Source organism: Phacochoerus africanus, chromosome 7 (genome assembly GCF_016906955.1).
Source record: "Phacochoerus africanus isolate WHEZ1 chromosome 7, ROS_Pafr_v1, whole genome shotgun sequence".
Classification (NCBI taxonomy): Eukaryota; Metazoa; Chordata; class Mammalia; order Artiodactyla; family Suidae; genus Phacochoerus; species Phacochoerus africanus.
The window spans coordinates 41661310-41687833 of NC_062550.1; the positions used below are offsets into that span (position 1 = coordinate 41661310).

General features: G+C 37.7%; 1 protein-coding gene across 1 annotated transcript; it reads left to right on the forward strand.

The window, feature by feature from the left end:
* Positions 1 to 489: 489 nt before the first annotated feature.
* On the forward strand, positions 490 to 4172 carry ATXN7L3B (ataxin 7 like 3B). Its single transcript, XM_047787210.1, has one exon. It carries the CDS (start codon positions 808 to 810, stop codon positions 1099 to 1101), a length of 294 nt encoding a protein of 97 aa, XP_047643166.1. The 5' UTR covers positions 490 to 807; the 3' UTR covers positions 1102 to 4172.
* Positions 4173 to 26524: the final 22352 nt, after the last annotated feature.

The following is a 26524-nucleotide window of genomic DNA, read 5'->3' on the forward strand; positions in this document are numbered from 1 at the left end:
AATATTTATGAATTATGTCTTTAGTGCCTAATTTTTCATTCAAAAAAAGACAGATAAACTATACTGTAATTTGTTTCCTTGCACCATCTAGTGGATTTAAATGACAAGTGCGGCAGTACTATAAACGACTGTAAGCCAATAATATGTCAAAATTTCAAACGTATACGGAGAACTATTCCGAAAACTGTATTTTAGATCATACCACAAATGTACACATTAGTTGTCTTTTTCAAAGGAGACTCAGTTAAGCTCGGATGCTGACTCCAACAGCGAGTGTTTAAATCTACAAATAAAAAAACATAAAATAGCATCCCTATATTTTTACAATTGGAGATAATCAAAGTCTGACACGCTTTAGTTTTTCCCACCCATTTCCCCAACTCCAAGGCTTCTCAAGCAATTGCGCATTAAGGAGAAGCCCCGCGAGTCTGCGCGGAGCCAGTGCGCAGGCGCGCTGAGGAGCGGAAGTGGGGAGGCGGGGCTAAGCCCGGAGCAGCGAGCGGAAGAGGTCTGGGGCGGTGGGTGAGGCTCCGAGACCGTTTGGCGGTGGTGAGTCCCGGGCCAGCCCGAGCTCCAAGTCCCAGAGTCGAGGAGACGCCGAAAGCAGCGGAAGAACTTGAGGTCAGAGCAGTCGCCGCTGGCTGCTGCTGCCCTGCCTCTGCCGCCGCAGAAGCCTCCGCCCTCGCCGCCGAAGACGCGGCCCTGACAGGCCTGTAGGCCTAGGCGCGGCCCGCTGAGCAGACGTGTTGCCGCCGGTGCAGCTGTGAGTAATCCGAGCGTCCTCTGCACGGTCGTTTACAGATTAAAATGGAGGAAATTTCGTTGGCTAACCTGGATACTAACAAGCTAGAGGCCATCGCTCAGGAGATATACGTAGACCTGATAGAGGATTCTTGTTTGGGCTTCTGCTTTGAGGTGCACCGGGCAGTCAAGTGTGGCTACTTCTACCTGGAATTCGCAGAGACTGGTAATGTGAAAGATTTTGGCATTCAGCCAGTGGAAGATAAAGGAGCATGTCGCCTCCCGCTTTGCTCCCTTCCTGGAGAATCTGGAAATGGGCCTGATCAGCAGCTGCAGCGCTCACCTCCGGAATTCCAGTAGCTGCAAGATGAGCGTCTGAGGGTGACCAGGACTATAACATAGACCAGTCCTGTGGTTTGGAGAAGTTAGGTAGCTAAGTAGAAGAAAAAAAAAAAAAAATCGGACAAAAGTCCCAATTCCCATTGAAGATCCTAGCCTTTAAAAACCCGAAGTGGAGAATTTAGGAATTCGGATCCTTTTTTGTGTATTAACTTGGATCAGCTTTGAAACCCTGGATAGGAGGACCTGTGCTGTGTATCCTGCACACCATGCAGTGCTTGATTTCTAAACACACAAGAAAGTGCACAAGAACCCTGTACTATCCCCAGTGCACAGGTGAGCAGCTGTGTGCTCAGTATATAAAGTTCTTTGGTTCCTCAGCCTTTCTGCCTGTCTGATGTCAAGGGCTTTCTGGACAACTGACAGTTTGGACATAAGTGATGGTCAGGCCTTAATCATTGGGCCACAGTGGGACTGCACCTCTGATCTCTGAGCCTCTGATTTGGGCTTCTGCAAGACGAATGAAAGTCAGGTATGAGATCTGGATGTTAATCATTCCAATTTTGAAAACCAAGAAAAACAATTTCCAGCTGAATCTGGTAAGAGAAGCTCTGTGATACTGACTCCAACAAGAAGAAAAGCTCAAAGCCACCAGTTTCCCAGAGGTCCAGCATTTACAATGACTTAAACAGACTTGGGGATGTGGGCTAGCCTTTTGCTGAACAGAGCCCTCTTTCCTGCACCTCACCTGGTGGCATAGGCTTAGCAGATGAACAACTTGGTTATCCAGGCAGGCTGAGGATTAAGTTTTGCTCCCTTGGGGAAATAGCAGGGCTTCTGCAACTATGCACGATCTTTCAAATTGCAAGATTCATATCTGGATATATTATGCTGTGGACAGCAGTTTGGCGGGGCATTTTTCTACTCTGAATTACTAGTTACCTAGCCAGGATCTGACTTGGTTATTATGCCAGGTCACTACCTGCCTCCCACTTTAGGGGCGGGAGTGAACTATGGAAGAGCATCATGGCTGTGCAGGAGGCTGTGGTTTGAAAGCTGAGGCCAGAGGGGGCCTTTTCCATCTGCACTCAATAATGTGAATGGGTTAATGCTAGGAGCAAAGGAGCAGGACTAGGTCCTTCCTCTCTCATCTGACTGTGCAGTATCCTATTGAGCGCCCCTGTTCCTGGGGTTGGGCATTCACAGAGCTCTGTTACAGTGAACATCTAGACTGTCAACACCTCTGCCCCTCACAAAGGGCAGCCCTTTCCACTCAGTCCTCTGAACCATTTTGACAACAAGAGCTGTCCTTTTGTTGTTGGAAGTCAGGGAAGGGCCTCCAGAAATCCCCTGGCTTTAGGAAATGTGATAGGGGAAGATGGGAAGTGTGAGCTGCATATCAAAATTACTCTCCACTTGACTCCCTGATTGCAGTGTATGAAGTAGAGGGGTGGGAGCCCCAAGGTGAGCGAGAACGGTGCTGCTTTATTTGAAATGTTTTCTTACCTCATTCTATGCCCCAAAAAAAGGGGCCCAGCCTCTTTTTCTGGCTTGGCCCTGTGTACTCCTGTCCCCTGCTCCAATACCTGTCTGGTGCAGCTCATGACCTGGGTGCTGCCTGCCACTCTGCATTCACACTGACCAGTTTCAGTTTATTTCTCTTGATGCTCCTGCTTCTGAAGCCTGCCCAGTTTCTCTTTACTTGGCTTCTATTAAATTTGTTTTGTTTTGTACTGTTTTCTTGTTTTTGTTAGAGATTCAGAGAAGAATCTTATGGCTCCCTCTTTTGGGATTAGGATGGGAAGAGAACATAATTTTTTTGTATATGAAAAGTAGTTCTCTTATAGGACTACCTTGCTGGTATGCCTTCCTGCTGTGTCTTACTTCCTGAGGAGTTATATCCGCCCACCTCAACTTGGATACTACCTAGTAGGACCTAAACAGAAAAGCAGTAAAGGCTAACTGACACAGGGATGGAGCAGATTCAGATCCATTTTCTCTAATCCTTGCTGTGCATGTATCCTTTATCCCAGAAGGGTCTGTTTGGACTGTATGGACTGATTTGGGTTACATATTCTAGAGGGATAGGGGAATCATAATAATAGGGCCCCAAGACTATTACTACATTCTCCCACTAGAGTTGTCCTGCCCAGGGTCAGGGCCAAGCTAGAGATTGTTCTTCAATCCAAGACTTGTAATAACTAAAAAGTCAAACCTTGGCAAGAGCTAAAATAATTTGGGGTTATCTGCCCTTGACTTTTTTTTATAGACATCTCCTTCTAAGGGGATGCAAAGGGAAAGGAGGGTCTAAGTGAGACTCTGGCCTTCTTACAAGTGAGATTTGGGAAACAGGCTGAAGGTAAGGCCATTGTCTGCTCTTCAGAGAGGGAGCTCATATTGTGACATTGCTGTTTCCTTTCTGGCCTTTTCTCCTAGTTAGAGGAGGCAGAAGCGGAAAGAGTTTTGTGTAATGGTTGCTTCATTTTACCTCTCTCTTGGTTTGTGTTTTTGTATTTTGCCCTCCATTCTTAGGGCAGTAGCCTCCTGTCCTGGATGGATATGAGGTGGACTAGGTCCAGCAGGTGCCCTTGGGGACAAACTTAACTGCTTTCTTTTAGGGGGAGAGAATGCTCCCTACCATATAGTTGACAGTGGTTAGGAACTCTCCCTTTCCCTACTTATCTTCTAACAGCAGAATTCCCGTCCTTCTCTTCTCAATTAAGTGTATTGATCACCCTGTAATTCTATTATGTATCTGAGTGTGTGTGTGTGTGTGTAAGGGGTGGGGGGTGGGGGATGGGGTTCTTTACAAATTTCTGTGGTTTGTGGCTTTTCCTTCCATACATTAGTTCCCACCAAACCGCATGCCCAGGGGCCATTGCCTGGCATTATCGCATGCTGGGGTCATTCGGGAAGTGTAGTGAAGCTCACCACTGTCCTTTGTTTGGAGAGTCTTATTTTTGCATAAGTAGTTCATCCTATACAGATTGCTAACTAACTGTGTACTCCTCTTGCCCCTATGGCTGCTGGTGTAAATAAACTGCATCTCCCCATTGGTAAACAATAATAATAAACAAAATTTTAAAAAACGACTTTATTTGGATTGTATGTTCATCTTTTGAAATTATATATATACATATGTTTTTTTAGTATTGACATAGTAAAATAAATGTTGAATCACTTTTGAACCTTAGTCACTTTCTCCTGAGCGAGAGTTTTATCAGAATAGAAGAATTCTGCCCAAGTTTGTTTCTCCATCTTGTTATGCAAATTTAACTTTCTGCAACATCCAGTGGAAGAAGCTAACTATATGTAATCATCCATTTTCCATTAACAAGAAAGTTGTAAAATAAGTCTAACCCAAGCCCATCACTAAATAAGTCCAGTGTGAAGGGTAGTTCAATTTAAATGGAACTCAAGATTTATCTATCTATGTATCTAATCTATCTATCTATCTATCTTACCACCATTTCAATCTAATATTCTTGCTCTCAAGAGGCAAATAATTCATAGCAGAATATGTCAGCCTTTCTAAGGGTAATTTTTTTCCCATTTCCATTTTTATTTTACTCCAACTATTTAGTTCTGTCATTTTGTTTTTAGATAAGTCAGAGATTTTTATTTCTTCCAGTTTCTAATCCAAAATTGGCACACTTTCTCTAGAAATTGTACATGTTGCTCCTTAGTATTGACCAAAACCACCTACTAAATGTTCTAGTTCTTTAAAGAAACAGTCCAAAATTGAAAATAATATTTAGATGAATAAAAATTACGGAAATGGGATGAGAGGAAACCTGTCTCAGGATATTTCAGGGGACCTTATAGACCTATCACATGATAGGAGTCACCTAGCATTCATATGCAGCTGTGGCAAATATTTTTGGATCCTGTTTCATATGTTTAAATTTGAATTAATACATTTCATGCTAACCTACTTTTCTGAAATATTTGCAAGACCTCAGTGCCTTACTAAATCCACTTTATGGTAGGACTTCTAAGATTCCTTTTCATATTTTCTAAATAATGATCTTTAAAAAGGAAAAAAAAAGGCATCACATACCCTTTAACTCCCTACCTACTGCATTTTAGCTATGATGTGCAGCATGAGGTAAGGAACCTAATAAATGGTTGCTTGATGTTGATAAAAACAGAAAATGAATAATGTTGAAGTAGTTAAGGATTCAGGAACAGTTTTCTTGAAACATCTTTTCATATAGTCTTTAGAATAATTATCATGGTTAGTGAATTGCTGGTTCCCAGAAATAACTTTTAACATCAGACTTCAGGAAGTTTTACTCTGCTGTGGAGAGTACAAGCTCTTTGATTTTTTTATTTATGTTCTCAAAAATGCTCAGGATGCTGCAGAGAAAAATATTTCTTGAAAATGATGCATTTGTTCAGAAAAACATTGCAGATAAACCTGTAAATCCTTGGTTTGGTTTTTTTGTTGTTGTTTTCCATTTTGGAAACTTAAGTCATTATTACTTGAGCCTCATTCAAAAATAAAAATACAAAGCAAATAGAAGCAAAAGAAGAATGGTACTGCCAGACCAGTGAACTTAATTGAAGCAAGAATTTTTAATAAATGGAAAGGCTGATTTTTTAGAATTAAAGACAAACTATGGTTAAAGTAGAATTAAAACATGGTGATACTAATGAAAACTTTAAGATGAGTGAAAACATTGGAAAAAAATGGAAAATGTATTAAGAATACATCAAAAATGACTCATGAGAAATTTTTTAATCTTAAAATTTAATACATTTAGTAATTTAACTACATCTAGAACTTAAAAAAATCCCATCTCTACCTGAATGCACATAAAAATGCTAGACAGTTTTACAGACAATACAGCAAGAAACTAAAATCCTAGGGTAAGTGAATTATGAAGATGTTAGCAAACTGCTTTATCAAAAATAAACTTAATGAGTCAGGTTAATCCCAGGAAAAATTTTGACTCAAAATCATCACATTACTATTAGAAAAATGTGAAAATTTCAGTACATAAAAATACTTCATAAAATTCGGTACCAATTATTGATTTTTAAAATGCTTATTAGCCACATAGGAACTTATGGGCTAAACAACTTCCATACACTGATAATATATGTATCAAAAATGTACAATTGTTTTGCTTAATGGTAAGTACTTAAAGGCATTCCCTTTAAAAGCAGAAATGGAAGAAACAAAATTCTCATTCTCAGATGATACCTAAGTGGATAATTTTATAGAATCTACGAACATACCACTGGAAATGATAGAAGCAGTAAAGCTGCTTGGGTATAAAGAAGATAACCAAAATCAGAATAATAAACATTTTTAAATGTTATAATTCGATGCAGCAAAAGTTATAATGGTCCTATGTAATATTAATATAACATGAGTGTAATATTTTATGGAGAAAATGAGAAAAATTACATCTGGATGTTAAAAGAAACACAAATGAGGAATCACAGGAAAGGAAACAAATAAATGGAGCATGACGGGATGTTCATGAAGAGGAAGCACAGTATCACTCTACATGTATTGGAAAGAATCTTGATTAAAATCTAAATGAACATTTTAATGAAATTTGATAAGCTAATTTTAAGATTTATATGAAAAGCGAGGTGCAAAAATAGACAAGATTTAGTACGGTTTTTGTGCAAAAAAAAAAGAATTTAGAATTAGATGGCAAAGAAAACCACATACACATTTATGTCATCCTGATGTATGACTGAATTGGCATTATACTCAGTAGATATAAACTGGGTATTGTTCTCAAATAGATCATCCATAAATATTAAACCTTACTCCAGACACAGAAATTAATTTCCATGAGGATTTAAGACTTAACCCTGTGGAAGGTTAAACATAAAAACTTTAAAGGGAAATAGGGGAGTATATGTTTGTTTTTATAGGCAAGGGAAAATTTCTTAAAAGCACATAAAAGATTAAAAATTGCTATGTTGGACCATGATAAAAGTAAAAATTTCTGTGCATTGTTATACTAGAAACACACAACAAAATGCCATGATACGCCAATATAAATGTTATAGTTCTTATAATGGGCAAAGGATTATTAACAAAATATGCAATTGACAAATGGGCAAAGTAAAATAACAGCTCATTTATAGAAGAAATCCAAATATTACGTTAATGTGAATTTGTTTTATTAGAGCTCTATGGCATGGAGAAAAATGGCAATCTGAAAAGATAAATGGAAAATATGAAGTAATTCAGTTATTTTATCACATCAGGATGAATGCTATAACAAACTGCTCATTGCATTTGTAGTGTAGCAGTTATTTTTTAGCTTTTCTCATCTTCTATTTCCCAGTCTCTCAATATCGATATTCCATTCAGCTAAAATTTTGATTCAAGGGCTTTATATTTAGAGTCAGTGATTTACCCCCAACAGATTTAATGACTCTTCGTAAAATTTTAAAAGACTTTGATTTTTCTCATTATCAAGTTATCGGCAACATTATCTGTAATAACTCTTTTCTTCTGGGTAATGACAGCAGACCACGAGAATAGTAGCTTAATAAAACCATCTCTATCAGAATAATATTCTACTCACAAAAGAATATGGAGTAAAACTCTAACTGGTTTATCTAGTATTAATTATAGGTTGTTTATTATTAGCAGGGCAAAGAATAATCCAAAATCCCCTCCATGAAAGCAAGGCCAACTGGTCTATAACAATTACAATTTTTACTATTGGAAAAGCTATAAGCCCTAATGGGAGACTAGAAGCTGGGAAAGTGATATATTAGGAACAATTATTTAGTCCAGTGGAAAAAAAATAATTAAGCTACTTTTACCTTGTGGATGTGTGCAAATATTTATCAGACTTCCTGCCTTAACAAGTCCCAAAGAAGGACCACATATCCTCATCTTCCTGGGAGAGCCTTGGTTTACGACCGTTTTTCAGTTATGGGTGATAGTGTCACCCTGTCCTTTCAAAAGTGTTACATTTTGAACAATATATAGTTAACCTAGGTATAACTCACAGAATTATGAGCTGTTTTTAAGAGTTGAAGGCCAAACTGATGGAGGTTGTGAGATCAAATCCTCAACGAAATTTTACATGTAATACACTATTTTGATATAGTATGTAATTAGAAGTTAGAAATGAAGGATTGCATTGACATACAGTCAAAAATATACAGTGCATTGACTAATGGGATTATTTAAAATATATAGGAAAATCAAAGGGATAAAGATATTTGACACTGGATCTTCCATGCTTGCTGTGAATTGGAGTGAAGAATGGACAAGGGATGAATTGAAACAATAAACAAATTATATGCTGTGTGAGTCCTATATGAAGTGCCTGTGAGTGAAAGCAAAATTGTCCAAACTTCAACCTTTACCTGTTTCTAGGTGGCAAAACCACAGGCAGTTTGCAATAAGAGACCAAATCACTCACTTTGCGCTAATACTCTTAAACAATGCTAAATATCAGGTAACACTTAGCAATTCACAGGTATTGGCGAGCAAAATCATTAAGCAGAGAATGAGCATAAGTAATTCAGAATGATCTGTTACTCATTTTATAATTAATCATGGTTCTTGGATGAGGGTAATGTTCCAGGCCTTAAACTTCACCTATTATTGATTGATTTAAAATACTGTAGGTTGTGGAGTTCCTGGTGTGGCGCATCAGAAACGAATCTGACTAGGAACCATGAGGTTGAGGGTTCGATCCCTGGCCTCACTCAGTGAGTTAAGGATCTGGCATTGCCGTGAGCTGTGGTGTAGGTCAGATCTGAGCTCAGATCTGATTTTGCTGTGGCTGTGGCATAGGCCAGCAGCTGTAGCTCTGATTGGACGCCTAGCCTCCTGGGAACCTCCATTATGCCACAAGTGTGGCCCTGAAACACACACACACACACACACACAAGAAAAAGAAAAATACGCTATAGGTTGTGTTATTCAATAAAATTTTCTGCAACAAATGATAAGGTTCTATGTCCAGAGTTGTGGATAACTGTGAGAATGCACAGCAAGTTATGGCTATTTCAGAAGTAGCAGTTTATTATGCAAATAGAAATATAGGTCTTCCCCAGAGATCAGCCTTTGTGTCATTTTCCCCCCAGCTCTCTCCCCTAAAAAAGAGCCCCCAGCTTTTAGAGCCCACTTTCCCATTCTTGCCTTGTAACTACCTCCTCTCATTAACAGGGAATCATATAGCCAACAAAAGAGCATCTCTGTTGCTTTACTCTTTTAAGGACTGCCATTAGGTCAGTCCCACTCAGGATAATGTCTCCTTTTATGAACTTAGAGTCCATAAGCAGGAGTGATATCCCATTCTTTTCACAGCCCAGCTTCACCCCTTCAAGGGGTTGGTTATAAAAAGTAAACCAGTGGGGCCACCATGTTTAGAAGCCACCCTTTTATAGACAATTTTCACTTCACCCTTAGCACTCTGGATGCTAAACATTTATGAGGATAAAGATGGAGTTTCTCAAGATGGGATCTCCTGTTTGCTCTTTTTTTTGGTCTTTAGGAAGCAGGGTTATACAAGTTTGGTGTGAGTAGGTATCATTTAAATAATAGACAAAAAGTACTTATTCCCCAAATCGTGGGCTTTGGGTTATGACTTTTTTTTCCATTCACAGGGAAAGTTGATCAATAATATGTGGGCTGTGAATAATAACAAATTATGGTACTTACCTGGGCACTTTTGAATCATCATTCCCCAGCCCTCAACCCCACCACCATGCCACCCCGGTCTCCAAAGCTCTACCCACATTACTCTTCTCCATTAATGGGGGTGAACAGTTTAAGCACAACTCCTTACAAAGTGTGGAATTTCCTGTTGGAAGGTAAGTTTCATGAGAACTGATGGTAGTTGTCTTATATACTGCCCAGTATAGTGTCTGTCATGTAATAGCTGCTCAATAAATATTGATAGGTATTATGATAGAAGTAAACAGTAAATATTGAATAATATTCTGTGATGTTAATCCCAAGAGTGAAACAATGGATACTGTCTCTTATCAAGGAGGAATAAGATTCTCTTACTGTTATTTCAATTGTAAAAACTTATGTCTAGATATTTGTATCTTCCAGGCTTTTATTCTGGAGAATTCAAGGTTTTTTTGTTTTTAATCTACTTTTGTTTACATAGTAAGATTTTACACTTTTAAACAAATTCAATATATCTAAAAATCATGACATATTAAAATTATTTTTAAGAAGTATTACAATGTACTGCTTGTCCTTTTTTGCATAGTACATAGTGAATTTAAGCAGTGGAACATGAGGTTTTCTGTTTGGTTGCAAAGTGCAAATAAGATGGATTAATATTCATCTCATAACTTTCACTTTCTAGTAAGTGTCTTAGCAATTAAAGTTGGATTAATTTATTTTCTCTTTTTTGGGACAGCATTAATGAGATCATCACAACTTCTATAAAAAGCTAAAATTCTAGGTTACAAAGGTGAACTATTATATGATGATGTAGTCACAAATTTTACATTTTAATTTTACATAGGAAAACAAATGTATAATTTGGTAGCTTAATACAGCAAAAAGTTTATAACAAAACATGTCACCACAACAAAAATATCTCACAAATCTAGAAATTTACAATTAAATTTAACCATTGAAATAGAAAAAAAAACCTAGCTTTAAAGAATTTCTCCATTGATAAGCATTGCTCATATATCCTACTGTTTATTTCTACTGTTGTGCTTGCTAAAATTAAATTAATCCTAAGATTTTATCAACTCTGGTGTGTCTGTTCTTCCATTATAGAAAATGAATGAAACTTTAAATCTTGATTAACTTCTTCCAGTGACTAAACAATAGTGACCAAATCTCAGGTCTATTTAGAGCAGCAGATAATTTAATGTGTCTGATAAATGTCATTTTGAATAGAATTTTTTTAACAATCACTTCTCAAAAGAGTTCCCACATTGAAAACATTATTTCTTTTTTTGTTTGTTTTTGTTTTTGTTTGTCTTTTGTCTTTTGTTGTTGTTGTTGTTGTTGTTGCTATTTCTTGGGCCGCTCCCGAGGCATATGGAGGTTCCCAGGCTAGGGGTTGAATCAGAGCTGTAGCCACCGGCCTACGCCAGAGCCACAGCAACGCGGGATCCGAGCCGCATCTGCAACCTACACCACAGCTCACGGCAACGCCGGATCGTTAACCCACTGAGCAAGGGCAGGGACCGAACCCGCAACCTCAAGGTTCCTAGTCGGATTCGTTAACCACTGCGCCACGACGGGAACTCCCGAAAACATTATTTCTTAAACTTGAGGACAAAGACAATTCATTTGTTATGAAGATAACAACTAGGTTATAAATCACTTAAACTATAATTTTAAATGCCATCCATTCTCCCCTAACGATTTTGTTCTGTTTTTAATTCCATGGTTTTGCCATGGAGCAGTTCAGCGTACGAATCAGTGAAATGGCTTCTGAGTGTCATTTAATAAAAAGAGCCTTTGATTTATTAAAAAAAAAATTCACGTTCAGTAACAGAGGGGTCAAATCAACTCACTTATGAGATTATTTCAAAGTAAAATTTTGAGAATGAGTGAAATCCCCAAAGCAGGAATAAAGAGCAGGTGGTATTACCAATGCTGCCACAAAAGAACCTTATAATTTTTGGCATGTCATCTCTCAAACTCAAGTTTTCTCACTTTAAAAGAGGGATAATGATTTCAACCATTGCATCCTCATAGTGATGCTGTCAGGATTATTTACAGATGTAAGCATGATAGGGCTTTTTAAAACATGATTGTATTTTATTCTTTTTTTTTTTTTTCCTTGTCCTTTTGCCTTTTCTAGGGCCACTTCCAGGGCATATGGAGATTCCCAGGCTAGGGCTCTAATCGGAGCTGTAGCCGCCGGCCTACGCCAGAGCCACAGCAACGCGGGATCCGAGCCACATCTGCGACCTACACCACAGCTCACGGCAACGCTGGATCCTTAACCCACTGAGCAAGGCCAGGGATCAAACCCGCAACCTCATGGTTCCTAGTCAGATTCGTTAACCACTGTGCCACGACGGGAACTCCATGTATTTTATTCTTGTTATTTGCCTCTTATCAGACAATGTGCATGAATATAGCAACTTCGTACCCAAGGTTCACCAGTGCCTTCAGCAGGAGAGATCTGCTGGAACATTCACAGAAGCCCCCTCTACTTAAAGAGATGTTATCTGTCATTGAATTTTAAGTTAAGTCAAAAGTTACATAACAACTATATTTTTTAGAATTAAAAAAGAGGTCCATTCTCTGCCATGTATTATTTCTTTGTTTATGTGGTAGCAGACATGTGTCCAAGTATTGCAGTGATTTCATAGTAAGATTGCCTAACAGAAGAATCTTTCAGATACTTGACAATTCATTTCCTCTTAGAATCTCTTTTAAAATTGTGTAAATATAATTATAAAATAATCTTTAGTGTATGACATGGGAAGGAGCACAGATGGTATCAAAGAGAGCTTATCGACTCTTTCACCTTTACCTTTTCTTCATTAAGTGCTTGGCTTGTTCTAAATGTCTATTCCACTGCTGTCACAAGATTGCCAATGTCTGTGCTATTATAACTCAAAATAATACACATTTTAGCAAAATGTAACAATTTGACTTTCCCTTTCATCATAACTTTTGTCCATGTATATTTTTTAAACATGGAAAAATATACAATTACATACTTTATGTAGCTTCCCTTTTTTCTGTGTTCCCCCTCTTTTTCCTTATGGACTCGGGCTGTGTAATATTCCTTTTACCAATAACTTATTCCATTATCACTTAGCAATATGAGAAGTAGGTGGTCTCTTGTAGCCAAAATATGTAAATGTATAAATTTATTTTTGAAAGTTGAGAAATAATGCTTTCCTACACATAAAATTCCATTAGTCCACTTAAATACTGCATAGTATTTTTTATAATTGTAAATTTGGCAATCATGATATACCTCCAAAGAAGAACATCTCTCAAAAACAAGTTTCATTTCCCTAGTCTCCTACATTTTTGGGGGGAGGAGGGCTTTTCATCAGTTTACTCGTTCATGGTAAAGTTTAAATGGAGGGAAACTTTAGGATATAAATTTCATGGAGTTAGAGTATCTCATTTAAGATTGTATGGTGAGGCGTTCCCGTCGTGGCTCAGTGGCTAACGAATCTGACTAGGAACCATGAGGTTGCAGGTTCGATCCCTGGCCTTGCTCATTGGGTTAAGGATCCAGCATTGCCATGAGCTGTGGTGTAGGTTGCAGACGCGGCTCGGATCCCGTGTTGCTGTGGCTCTGGCGTAGGCTGGTGGCTACAGCTCCGATTAGAGCTCTAGCCTGGGAACCTCCATATGACGCCGGTGCTTCCCCGGAAAAGGCAAAAAGACAAAAAAAAAAATAAAGAGATTGTATGCTGAATACGTATGATATTTTTACTCTTATACCATGATTCATAATCATTCATAATCATTCATTAATTTGCAAGTAATTTATTTTCTGTCTTTTAACTTTTAAAAAGTCTGCTTTGTCTTAATAGGTATCTTCCATTTATCGGAATTGCTTTCATGTAGGTGCAAGGTACTTGATTATAAATGCAATATACAGTAAAATAATTCCATAACCTATCTTTTTTTTTTCATTATTGGCCACTCTGCAGCATATGGAGTTTCCCAGACCAGGGATCAGATCCAAGCCCAGTCGCTACCCAAGCTGCAGCTGCGGCAACACCAGATACTTAACCTACTGTACAGGTGGGGGATTGAACCTGCGACCCAGCACTCCCAAGACGTCACAGATCCCATTTTGCCATTTTGCCACAGCAGGAACTCCCATAGCATATCTTTTTATTTAAAACCTCTAGCCTATGCAGCACAATTGAAATCAGTAACTCTTATTAATCAACCTCTCATGCTACAAATATCTCTGCCCAAATAAGAAGTGATTTCAACTACTCAGTTTGAGTCACCAACATCAGTATTTCTAAGAATTTGTCATGCTGACTGTTGATCAGGGGGTTCTAAATAAAATAACGATTAGTTATGTATGGCATCTTAGTAAGTATTGCATGTCTCTTTGTACGGGCAGTCTCACCACCTCTATTTATATTTCTATCACACTACAGAATAACTACTTCATCCCTTGAGACTCCTCTTGCAGACTCCAACTTGAATCTTTGTATGCCAAACCATTACAAATGTCCTTTCCAAATATGGGGAAAACTATCTGGCTCTTTTAGCCAGATGTTATTTACAGACAAATGGACAAAAACTTTAAACTTCATTTGTAATATTTAAGTCAAGGGTTCTATATTAGTGCAGCTTTAAGATGCATGAGAATACTGCTACTGCTACTACTATCAGTAGTAAGCACAGGTGGTTTTACTTGCTATTCCCTTGGTGAGGGTTTAGGTCTTGTAAACTCTTTGACTCCCAGCCTACTTGAATTGAATTTCTCAGTGGAATCACCTCCCTAAGTATAACAAAAGCACTAGGTTATCTATCGCCAACAACTATGAGAGAAGAAAAGAATATTTCGGAGAGTCTCAATTTTCTCACGAGCCTGACCAAAACTGAGTTTAGCCTTTAGAGAAATGGAACTATTCAATGGCAATTGTGTAAGGGGCTTGATATAGAAATCTGGTTTTTAATTCCAGCTCTATGATCTATAATCTTGCCATTTTTCATGTTAGATCACAGTTCTAAGCTTTGATATTTCCATGGGTACAATGGGATTTATAAAACCAACTTTTTATGTTAGTTGTAAAGACAAAATGTTACACTCACACCTATACACACAGGCACACAAACATACTCAGTGTGTAAAGGCTTTCCTAAAACAACACATATATGTCCTCTAGAGTAGCAATACTATCTAATCATTGATTTCCTCACTTCAGACTCACTTTTCCTGGAAAACTGTCAGAGTCATCTGCTTGTAGCAGAGGCCCTTCTTTTAGTTTAAAGTACCCTGGGTGTATCTGGATACTTAGTAGGGCGAGGCCAACAAGAGTCTTCTAGGGGATATGTTATGAGGACCTACTATTGTTATGAGCTGAAATGCGTCCCCCTCAAAATTCATATGTTGAAGCAACCTCCAGTACCTCAGAATCTGACTGTATTTGGAGATAGAGCCTTTTAAAAAGGTAATTAATATAAAATGAGGGCACATGGGTAGGAATAATCAGGGCTTAATCCAATATGACTAGTATCCTTATAAAATGAAATTTTGAAATAAGCTCACAGACTGAGGGACAGCTGCATGAGGACATAGCAAGAAGATGGCTATCTGTAAGCCAAGGAGAGAGGTCTCAAAAGAAATCAAAGCTGCTGATCTTGGACTTCTAGGCCCCAGAGATGTGAGAAAATGCATTTCTGCTGTTTTAACCACACAGTCTGTGGTATTTTGTAGTGGTAGTCCCTGAACACCAATATAACTACATATTGAAGCCATGAGATTTGATTTATAAGTTGATAATATCTAAAGGTAGGGAGAATTCTCAGTACAGCCTGGTACTTAGAATTCAGAGTGGTACTGCCAATTTCTCACAGAATTATGACCAATGTTCACTGATTGCACTGAAAAATAAGAATTAACAAAAATTGATTTTTTTTACCATAAATTGTGCAAACGTTTAACAGCTATATCACCATTAGCAGACCCAAAATCAGAACTCAGGACACCAGATGGTTTGCAAACCATACATTGAAGAAAACAAACACATGACTAGAGTAGGGGAGAAATTGAGAAGCATCAACCTAGAAGACAAAGTGGATGTCAAGTATTTGATTTGTAGATTTTCAATGAATGTGTTAGTTCAAATATCCTAGAGAGCACAATTACATATAATTACAATTTATACTGAAGGTGGATTATTATCTTACATAAAACTTGAGTTAGTCAAAGACCATGTCTGTAGAGTTGGTAATGAGGAACGCTGAAGTTATTAAAACGTATCTGTAGCCAATTTGGCAATGATTTGATTTTGACTTAGCTGTCAGTCCAGAATGTATTTAGAAATAAATGATCCTAATAACTTTACATAGATGAACAGCCTGATAAAATGAAGTTGTCAAATACTGGCATTATTCCCCATTCATGAAAAGCTAGAAATGGCCTTTTTAATGAGCAGTATGTTTGTTTGGAAAAACACAACGTCTCTGAAGCCAAGTAAACACATGAGGCTATTGGGTACAATAAAATATAAACAAAGAAGCAAGGCTAATTGAGAGCAAAATAGTGCATTAAAGACATTTTCTCCTGTTAAATGCTCAAGTTATCTTTCCTCTCTTTTTTGCCATTTTGGTAACACTGGATTACCACTCACCACTGCCTGGTGCCTCAATATTGTTCAGTTTTCATTCATGCATTTTTTTTTCATTCAACAAGTGGTTATTGAGCCCTTCCTGTGTATCAATCACACTTCCATTTCTAAGTTTTAGGAGTTTTGAAATTACCCTGCAAGATTCTCTGTTAGAATAGAGCTAAACTAGACCACTTGCTAAGACTAGAACAAGCCAGACTTATTTCTGTTTCAGGACATTTATACTTGTTTATGTCTCTGCATGGACCACTCTGTCCCAACATCTTCACATCTCTTTTAGTCTCTTCTCCATATTATATTAGAATATTCCAATAGACAAGGACACTGGAGGCTTTAGGATCATACTGCCAGGTCTCACAGAAGAAAAAAAAAAAGTTTCATAGCCAGGATTATAGTTTAAGGATTTAGAAGATTGTTGAAATAGAACTGATCTCAGTGAAAGTAGCTGCTGCCTACTCTCCATTTCTGATACTATTATGACTCAGTTACTTTCTCAGCTTTTCTCTAACTACTACAGTATAACATAGTAACAGAATGCTTAAGAGTATCATAACATAATACTAATTAAAGCTTAATTAACATAAATATAATACATATGCATTATAACATATGCATATATATAACAACATAATACATATTAATGCTTAAGAGTATCTCCCACTACTACAGTATAATATAGTAACATAATGCTTAAGAGTATGGGCTCTGGGGCCAAAGTGTTGGATTCGACCAGCTATATGATGTTGAATGAGGTCTTCTTTTTTTTTTTAATATCTCCCTATATTTCAGTTATCCAGATCTGTAGGATTTGGGAGGATTCTATAATATTGTAGGATTACTGTGACAATTGAATGAGTGCTATATGAAATCATCTTCATACAGTATCTAGCTACATATGTTTATGCCACTGTTATTATGAGCAGCTCAGTCATTTCTCTTCTCTTTTGCTTCACTTGCATTTTATGTTTATTTTCAACCACTTCTGCTTCACATATATTACTTACTACCTTCTCTGTTCACTTATGGCCTTCTGCCTACCCTCATCCTGCCCTATTCATCCCTCAAAAAGACAGTCTTGATTTAAACACTACCACCCATGCTTGGCCAAGGATTTATGAGAAATAGGATGAGTCTCTAGTTTCCCCAGTCTATTCTTAGCCTCATGGTAGCTTTGACTCAGGAGTCAAGGACACATGGCCTCCCATCATAAAAGCTATTTCAGACATTGAGATCCTAATAGACTCTTCTCCAAGGTGTCCACCACTCAAGAATGACATACATTCCAAAAAATCTAAATAAAATTTACAATGCAGACTCCCATTATGCAGGATGAGCATGGGGGTGTGAGAGATACTCCTAAAAGAAAGAGATGTCAAAAATTATGGGAAAAAAATAAGTAAATAGGAAATTAGATGGAATTAAAATGGAATGGGAAGTCTGCTTTTTTCCCTCCCAGAAAAAGTAAGTTACATTTCCACAGCTGGAGATTAAAAACAGCTGCATTATCTATAGCTCATTGAATGGAGATCAGTCATTAATATTTTACTCATGTACACACTTCATTTTGATGCAATTTTCCTGTATAACCGGCCAAAATCATTTGCAGGATATTTAACAAAATGATGGAAATACTCAGCTGCATCTGTTCATCATTTGGCTAACCATATTTTTGCATAAATTTAACATGGGCTTAAGCCACCGCCATTATTTTCCTCATCCCTTCTCCTTCACTGTTCAAATCTGCATGCCAAAATTTATTATTATTCAGGTATCCAATCACACTACCATCCGGCAATCAAGTCAAAAGCAGCAAAGCGAGATTGAGAAGATGTTGTTTTCTAAAACTGCAGGCACGTACAATACTTCCCCAAGACAACAACCAGTGGTTGTTACAATGACAAACAGCTTTAATAACGAAAATAGACTCTTGGTTTTACCTACATAGATGCAGTTTAATTTTCTTTTTCCTTATTAGTATCCTCACTAGCTCTCCTCCCTTACCTTGCCCCCAGTTATGAAAACGAGTTGGCAAACACAATAGTCCTATTCATTCTCAGTTTAATATACAATTTCTCATCTACACAAGGGGTGAAACAGTTTCTAAAAACATTGGCTGGTAATGATGACAGCAGAATCTAATTACCTCAGGTGCTTATCTCTCCGCTGGAGGGTGTAATAAGGTCATCAGGATTATTGAAGTTGACAGAGCACCAAGCTCAGATTAATTACATCATAGAATTCAGAAGGAATCAGAACAAAGCAACAATAGTGCCCCTGGCAAGTGCATATATTTTTTACAGTTCTCTAAGGACTCTGAGTACTCTATAATGGTGGCTGGTGTAATTGATTTGTAGATTTTATGATATAGATTCTGAAAGATTAATTATTCAGAGTAAGAATTCACTATCATAAATTCAAAGATACCCAGAGTGTAATATCTCAAATAAGGGAAGAGTAATTGAAGGGTGAGTAAAGGGTATTAATATATATAAATCTCATACTGAGTTCCAGGAAAATATATATCCATTGCAACATGTAAACCATACAAATATGCAAAATAGGTATTGTTCTTAAAAAAAAAAAAAAAGGACGCCGATGCTGAAATACATTTTAAAAAACCTTCCCCAAATCCCATATCTAGCAAGTGGTCAAACAGCATTTGAATTTCTTTCTTTCTTTTTTTTTGTCTTTTTTTGCCATTTCTTGGGCCGCTTGCACAGCATATGGAGCTTCCCAGGCTAGGTGTCTAATCGGAACTGTAGCCACTGGCCTATGCCAGAACCACAGCAACGCAGGATCCGAGCCATGTCTGCAACCTACACCAGCTCACGGCAATGCTGGATCCTTAACCCACTAAGCAAGGCCAGGGATCGAACCTGTAACCTCATGGTTCCTAGTCAGATTCGTTAGCCACTGAGCCACCATGGGACCTCCAAACAGCATTTGAATTTCTAACCTAAGTTCTAATCTCTTTCCTCTTTAATATAGGAAGTAACAAAGCATTGCTCTTGAAAAGTTGCCATGTTAAATGAAGAAAAATTTAAATAGGAAAACTCATATAATTATAAATAAACACCTATCGAATGCCTTTTTATTTAAAAAAAATGGGGTTAATTTGCAATGTTGTGTTAATTTGTGCTGTACAGCTAAGTGACCTAGTCATACATATACATACATTCTTTTTCTCATGTTATCTTCCATCATGGTCTATCCCAAAAGATTGGACACAGTTCCCTGTGCTGTAAAGTAGGATCTCACTGCTTATCCATTCTAAGTATAATAGTTTGTATCTACTAACCCAAAACTCCCTGTCCATCTGACTCCCTCCTCCCCTACCTTGGCAACCACAAGTCTGTTCTCCACATCTGTGAGTCTATATCTAGTCTGTAGATAGGTTCATTTGTGCCACATTTTAGATTCTACATACAAGTGATATCATACAATATTTATCTTTCTTTTTCTGACTTACTTCACTTAGTATGAGAATCTCTAGTTGCATCCACATTGATGCAAGTGGCATTATTTTGTTCTTTTTACAGCTGAGTAGTATTCCATTGTATATATGTACCACATCTTAATTCATTCATCTGTCGATGGTCATTTAGGTTGTTACCCTGTCTTGGCTTTTGTGAATAGTGGTGCTATGAACATAAGGGTGCATGTATCTTTTTTAATTGTAGTTTTTTCAAGATATATGCTCAGGAGTGGGATTGCTGGATCATATGGTGCTTCTATATTTAGTTTTCTGAGGAACCTCCATACTGTTTCCATAGTGGTTGTACCAGTTTACATTCCCACCACCACTGTAGGAGGGTTCCCTTTTCTCCACACCCTCTCCAACATTTGTTATTTGGAGACTTATTAATGATTGTCATTTTGACCAGTATGAGGTAACTCATTGTAATTTTGATTTGCATTTCTCTAATAATTTGTGATGTTGAGCATTTTGTCATGTGCCCACTGGACATCCAAATGACTTTTTTAAACAATGGCAAAATCTTAATATATACTTTTTTGATTAAAATAAAAGAAATTTTAGAGCTCTCGCTGTGGTACAGATGGTTAAGGGTTTGGGGTTGTCTCTGCAGTGGCGTGGGTTTAACCCCTGGCTTGGACACAGTGAATTAAGGATCCAGCATTGCCACAGCTATGGTGTATGTTGCAACTGCATCTTAGATTTAATCTCTGGCCAGGGAACTTCCATATGCTGTACTGAAACATATCAATACTGCAGGATTGAAAATCTAAAATACACCAGGATATAGAATAAAACAAGATGGAGGCTTCTGGGCAACTATGACAGACATTACAAGTAATTACTACTCAGTTCACACTACATACTTGTAACTGGATATCAAAAGGGACTATTCCTATTGTCTAGAGAGAGTGACTGTGGCCCTTATCTGCAAAGGTCAGAGCAAAGAGTAAAAAGTACAGGTCTACATTCCTAAGAGAAGCAATCACACATTCCAGAGGACTTATTAAGAGGTGACCAAGTTGGCCATCGTCAGTATCCAGCCAGTCTCCAGGTGATTTTTTTTTTTTTTTTTGCTTTTTGGGGCTGTACCTGAGGCATATGGAAGTTCCCAGGCGAGGGGTCCATTTGGAGCTACAGCCGCTGGCTTATGCCACAGCCACAGCAACATGGGATCTGAGCCACGTTTGCAACCTACACCACAGCTCACTACAACACTGGATCCTTAACCCATTGAGCAAGACCAGGGAAGGAACCCATATCCTCATGGATCCTAGTCGGGTTCCTTAACTGCTGAGCCACAAATGGAACTCCCTCCAGGTGATTTTTAAAAAGGCTAGAGACTCATTAGAGATAGAAACTGTAATCACAGGGAGGGAGAGAGTCCTTCCACTACTCAGAAAAGTGAAGCACCCCCACAAAAAATATTCATAGAGTTTGGAGCTGTCTCCATAGACACAGATGAGCTTCAGAAACTTGTATGTGTTCTCAAGAAGACATTTGTCATCCACTCCTGTGAGTTTAGAAGGGAAGAAAGAGAAGCACCTGACCTACTCCGGAAGAATCTGCAAGTTACAAGCTGGCTGAACAGGCCCATAGGTAAAGACAGAAGTCTCAGTGGACCTGAACTTCCCTTCTTTTTTGAGACAAGGATGTGTGGGAGTTTTCCAGTGGCCCCAAAGGACACCATAGTAGTGGCTCAAGAGTGTTTGCCCCCTAGGGCAAGGGAACCCTTATCTGTAAAGCCAGCAGGAGCTTATGAGGGTGATATAAGATCTCCTAGAAAATAATCCACCCCCCCAAATATATGGTACATTGATGGTATTCTCCAAGGAAACCATTAATATATTTCAGGAAGCTATATCAACTATAGACAACTGCCAAAATTGTCAGACACACAAATAGGAAATTGTTGGGGTAGGGATGAGAGAAGAGGCATTTGGAATAAAAAGAGTGAACTACAGACAAGGTTCCATCTGTAATTCCCCACCCCACCCCTCTTCTCTCTGTGGGCCTGGCAGCACATTAGTTAGGCCTCAACTGGTGAGAGGTGAAAGCTCTAAACTGAATACAAGATTAAAGTTTTGATTTAGACTGGATCAGACCTTTTAGTATCTGAAAGTGACTTCTAAATTACAGTATTTCCCTGAAATGCCATCCAAGGAAAGAAAGGAAACTTCAAAAGAAAGCAGTTAAGGCAATGGGGAGACGAAGTAAAGCTGTTCCTTTAGTCCAGCCCATTACATAAATTGGTTACATACGCACAAGAGAGCCTCTTAGGGCTACACTTAGAGAGTATCTACTTAGCTTTTGTTAAAAAAAAATCACATTTGCAATATTTATTATTGTTTTACAATATGATTATATTACACATCAGGGAATGGCTGTTACTAGCTGGTACGCTGGCTGGCAGCAGTGAGCACTGACAGATAGCTGTCAGCCTCAAAGCAAGGAGAAAACAGCAACACTGTAAAAGGAAGCAGTAAGAACTCTAAAATCAGATCAGTAGTTGCTATTTTGCATTAGGGCAAACTTCCGTCCACACATGCAATCAAGTAGTTTCTGGGACACTGATTCAGTAAGTCAAGAGTCAAATTCAAGAATCCTAGTTACTCTCATAATGATTTGGTCCAGATTTTTCCAATTTTGAAGAAAAGAAACTATTAAAAACTGTTAAATCCCAACTGTAATGATGTTACTAATCTTTTCATGTTCTTTGATTTTAGTATCTTATAATCAGGCATAAGATAGGTATAACATTTTAAATGATGTTCATTCAAAATTAATTTTAATTGATTTAACTTTTAGTTTCCTACTCATAGATGTATGTCTTCAGCTTTTCAGGAAAGTCAGTTGGTCATAATGATGTGCTTCCTATATGTATCAGGTAGTCAAGATTTTCCTAGATGTATATAGCAAGTGTCATAGAAAGAGCTCATGAAATTAAAACCAAGGGCAGGATAAGATCGGGTATGGTAGGCTGGTAGGACTTGTTCATGAATATGGACTTAATTCTTGGTTTTAAAAATTAGGTAAATAGACTATGTAAATCTTAACTATCACTGGACACAGTGCCAGACAAATTTTAAAAGGTGAAGGAATTACCCATTTAGCCCTCAGTGTGGGTAAAATTATTGTGAAAAAGAATTTTGTACATTTTTCTCTCAGCTTGCTCCTGCAGAGAAAGGGAGGACAAGCTGGGATATGGCTGGGTGTATTTATGAGATTGCTTAAAGGATACATTATACGCAGAAGATAAACTAGAGAAATTGTATGGTCATGTTTGCCCATATACAATCAAATGCTCTGCACAATTCATGTATCCAATAAAATCATGAGATGCTACATGGACTGTACAAAAAAGCAGAATGAGGGCATTTTGCTTGGAAGATGTCCAGGAGAGAGTATATGAAATAATTTATTGCTTTGCCTAAACCTTGAAATCAAAGCTGTCTGAGGAAAAGAAAAAAAAAAAAACAGGGAAGAAAATATAAAGGAAACCACTGATAGCAAATCATGGAAGTCAAAGTTCTTGCCTTCAAGAGAGTGTTTCCACTTCTGTTCATTGAACATTCCTATTTTAAAGTGCTCAGTGCACAGTGAATATTAGAAAAGTCAACTGAAGCCAATATTATTCAAATAATTCCCTCAACTTAGTAAATTAAAATCCATTCACTAAAATGAGTGGCTGAAGTGGCACTTAATAAATGCATGTGGGTTGATGAGTATTTGGTTCGTTTTAGGATTCCTTGCCATAACATAGAAAATGAAGGTTGTTTAAATTTCGTGAGATATCACTGCTTCTCTAAGACAATTTTATTCACATACAGATAAACTTAAAGAGGAGATGAAATTCATTATTATGCCTAACACAAACATTGATTGGAGCTTATTCCTTTTTCTAACCAATGCACTTGTTTTTGTTTCCTACTTCATTTGTCAAAGAAGTGATCTTAAATGTCTTATTCTATTGATCCTATTTTTCCCTTATGGGTAAATTCTCCTGAGGAGAAATATCCTAAAATTTGCCTCCTTTCTCTCTGATCATTCTGTTCCTTTTTATGCTGTCTTTTCTATCTTTGCCTCCTATTATACTTTAGTTTCTTCATATAATATTTATTGAGTATTTCCTATGTCCAGGCACTGTTTGAGATCATGGACATACAACTGAAGCAAGAGAATGCCACTGTCTCTGAATTCGCCAACTGTCTTTTAAAATAGACACCCAGCTACCATTGCGCAGGGGTGAAGGTGGGAAGGACCCAAAACAAAACAAACAGGAAAACAGAAAATTGCTCCACTCTGTTTCCTAGGGCCTCCATTTCCTGCTCCTCTGACTAGAAAGAGAAAGCTTCTTCAGAAAAAATTTCTTTCTGCAACTGGTGTGCACTTCCAGGCTTCAGGCTATCTTTAATTTCAGGCTGAGAGATGAAAGAGAAAAAGGAAACAAAACCAAAACAGAAAACTCACCACTGGTTATATCAGCACTTTGAGCTCCCAGTACCGGCTAGCATTCACCTGGCACAGTGCAAAGCAAAGAGCTTCACGAATATGGCCCAGGAATGTTAGTCATATTCAGTGGGGAGGTCAGGATCATGTGCCCTTATTCCATCTTAATGGGAACTCAAAGCCCCAGTGAGTACAACTTTTGTCATTCTCCAACAATAATCTCTGGACAAGTCCCTCTGGCCTATGTCCAGACGTTATTTCTCCTGCTAAGAGACGTTTATGGTGACATCACTGTACTTCTTCCATGACGACCTCATTTTTAGAAACAGATAAGCCGATCGGTTCTCCTTGAAAACCTACAAAAATTCAAACTCCAAAACATCCCGAGCCTCACAGCTGGCTCAGATTCAGCTTCATTTCTGGTGCCCCTGATTCTCCCCAGCCTTCTCCATGGCAGTGGTGATCCTCACCACTTGGAGCCCAATCATGAGGACAACCCAACTCATTTTAAGTAAAACTACTTTATATCCCATTTCATGGAGATATATATACATATATATATATATCATAATATATTCATTTTCCAGGCTCGAATAGATGAGCATGCAGTTGTCTCCAGTGCTTGCAGACATCTGGTATTGCTGCTTTTGATAATTCTGTAGACTGCATTGCATAAATATTTTCACGAGTGTTAAATAAAATCCTAAAAGTAGAATATTATTTCACACATTTAAAAAATTAAAGGATAATGTGTCATTTACTTCCATTTTTTTCAATTACTCTAAAAATAACATTTTGTAACTCTATTTTCTAAAACTTTTTCTCATTATATCTCCCACCTATGGCTCTGTTACCTTTATAAAACTGTATCATAATAGCCTATCTTTCTCTATCCATTTTTCTAGACTAATGCTATCCAACAGCATTGAAGATGGACATATTCATATACTGTCCAATGTGAAAACCCTAGCGCCATAGCTACTAAACTCTTGGAATAAGGCCAATGTGAAAGAGGAATGGAACTTTATTTTTTTAATATTAACTAATTTAAATTTAAAATGTGTTTGGTGGCTACCATGTTGGACAGCACAGTTCTATTTCATGGTCCTTGAGGGAAGCAATTTGGTGTATCATTTCTTTATCTCTGGCACACAGGGTAGTCAGGACAGGCTATGGTCTGCTATAGTACAAATCAACCTCAATATATGAGTGTTTTAAAATTACAAAGTATTATTTCTTATTTATCACACACGTCCAGTGTGAACTGATGGGAACTTTGATCCCCACCATTATTCAAGGTCAAGCTACTGTAAATTCCAGCACCTCATGATTGCATCATTTGGAACATAAGACCTCTGTGTTTTCCCTGGTGGGATAAAGTGTGCATGGAAATTTATACTACCCCTTCCATACTTCACTAAAACCCCACAGGTTAGGACAAGTCACAAAGATCCTACTGAATACCAGGGGCCAGGGAAATGTGGAGGAATACACTGTTATTAAGTTACTAGTAATTATTATATATGCCACACAAAGTGTCTGGCACATAATAATTCTTCATATGCTGCTTGAATGTTGAAATAGAGAAGATAGTGACTGGTGGACAGGAGAAAACCATTCCAAAGAAATGAAAGAGTAATATACTGGGTGTGAAAATAAAAACAAGCCTATCCTGGGAAGATTGATAATTATGAATTTGGGGCAGATATATAAAAAGTGGTGGCTTCTAGGTTAAGAACTTAAAATGTAGTTGGAAAACAACCACCAGTGGATGATTTGTTCTGGGCCATCAAATCATCAGAACTTTAAAAATGCTTTTACATTGTTTAACATAACATTAGAAAGGAGGAAAGAGTCTTCTTTTTCCAAAACAGTAAAATAGAAGTAATATGAATGAAAATTTAGAAGAAGAAATTTTGAAAGGGGCAACAAATGTGGGTGTAGAGATAAAAAATATCAATAATACAACAACTAATATATTGGCCCTTACAGTATCCCAGGGACTGCTCTGATGAAATATTTAAAAACACTTAAAAAAAAAAAAATGAAGTAATTATGGCTCAGGCATCCAAAATGGAGCAAGGTGGCCATTATGGTTGTGGTTGCAGATACATTTCTGAATCACTAAACATTTGAATTTTCTCTGAATTGTATCAAACTCAAGATACTACCAAATGATATCTGCTAGCTGCTAGTAGCTGCAAATTATAGTTTCAAAGTTCCTCCTCATTTTGTAACCTCGTAATC

What these genes read in the sequence shown, in the direction of transcription:
- ATXN7L3B (XM_047787210.1), top strand. Translation starts at nt 808, where the DNA reads ATGGAGGAAATTTCGTTGGCTAACCTGGATACTAACAAGCTAGAGGCC.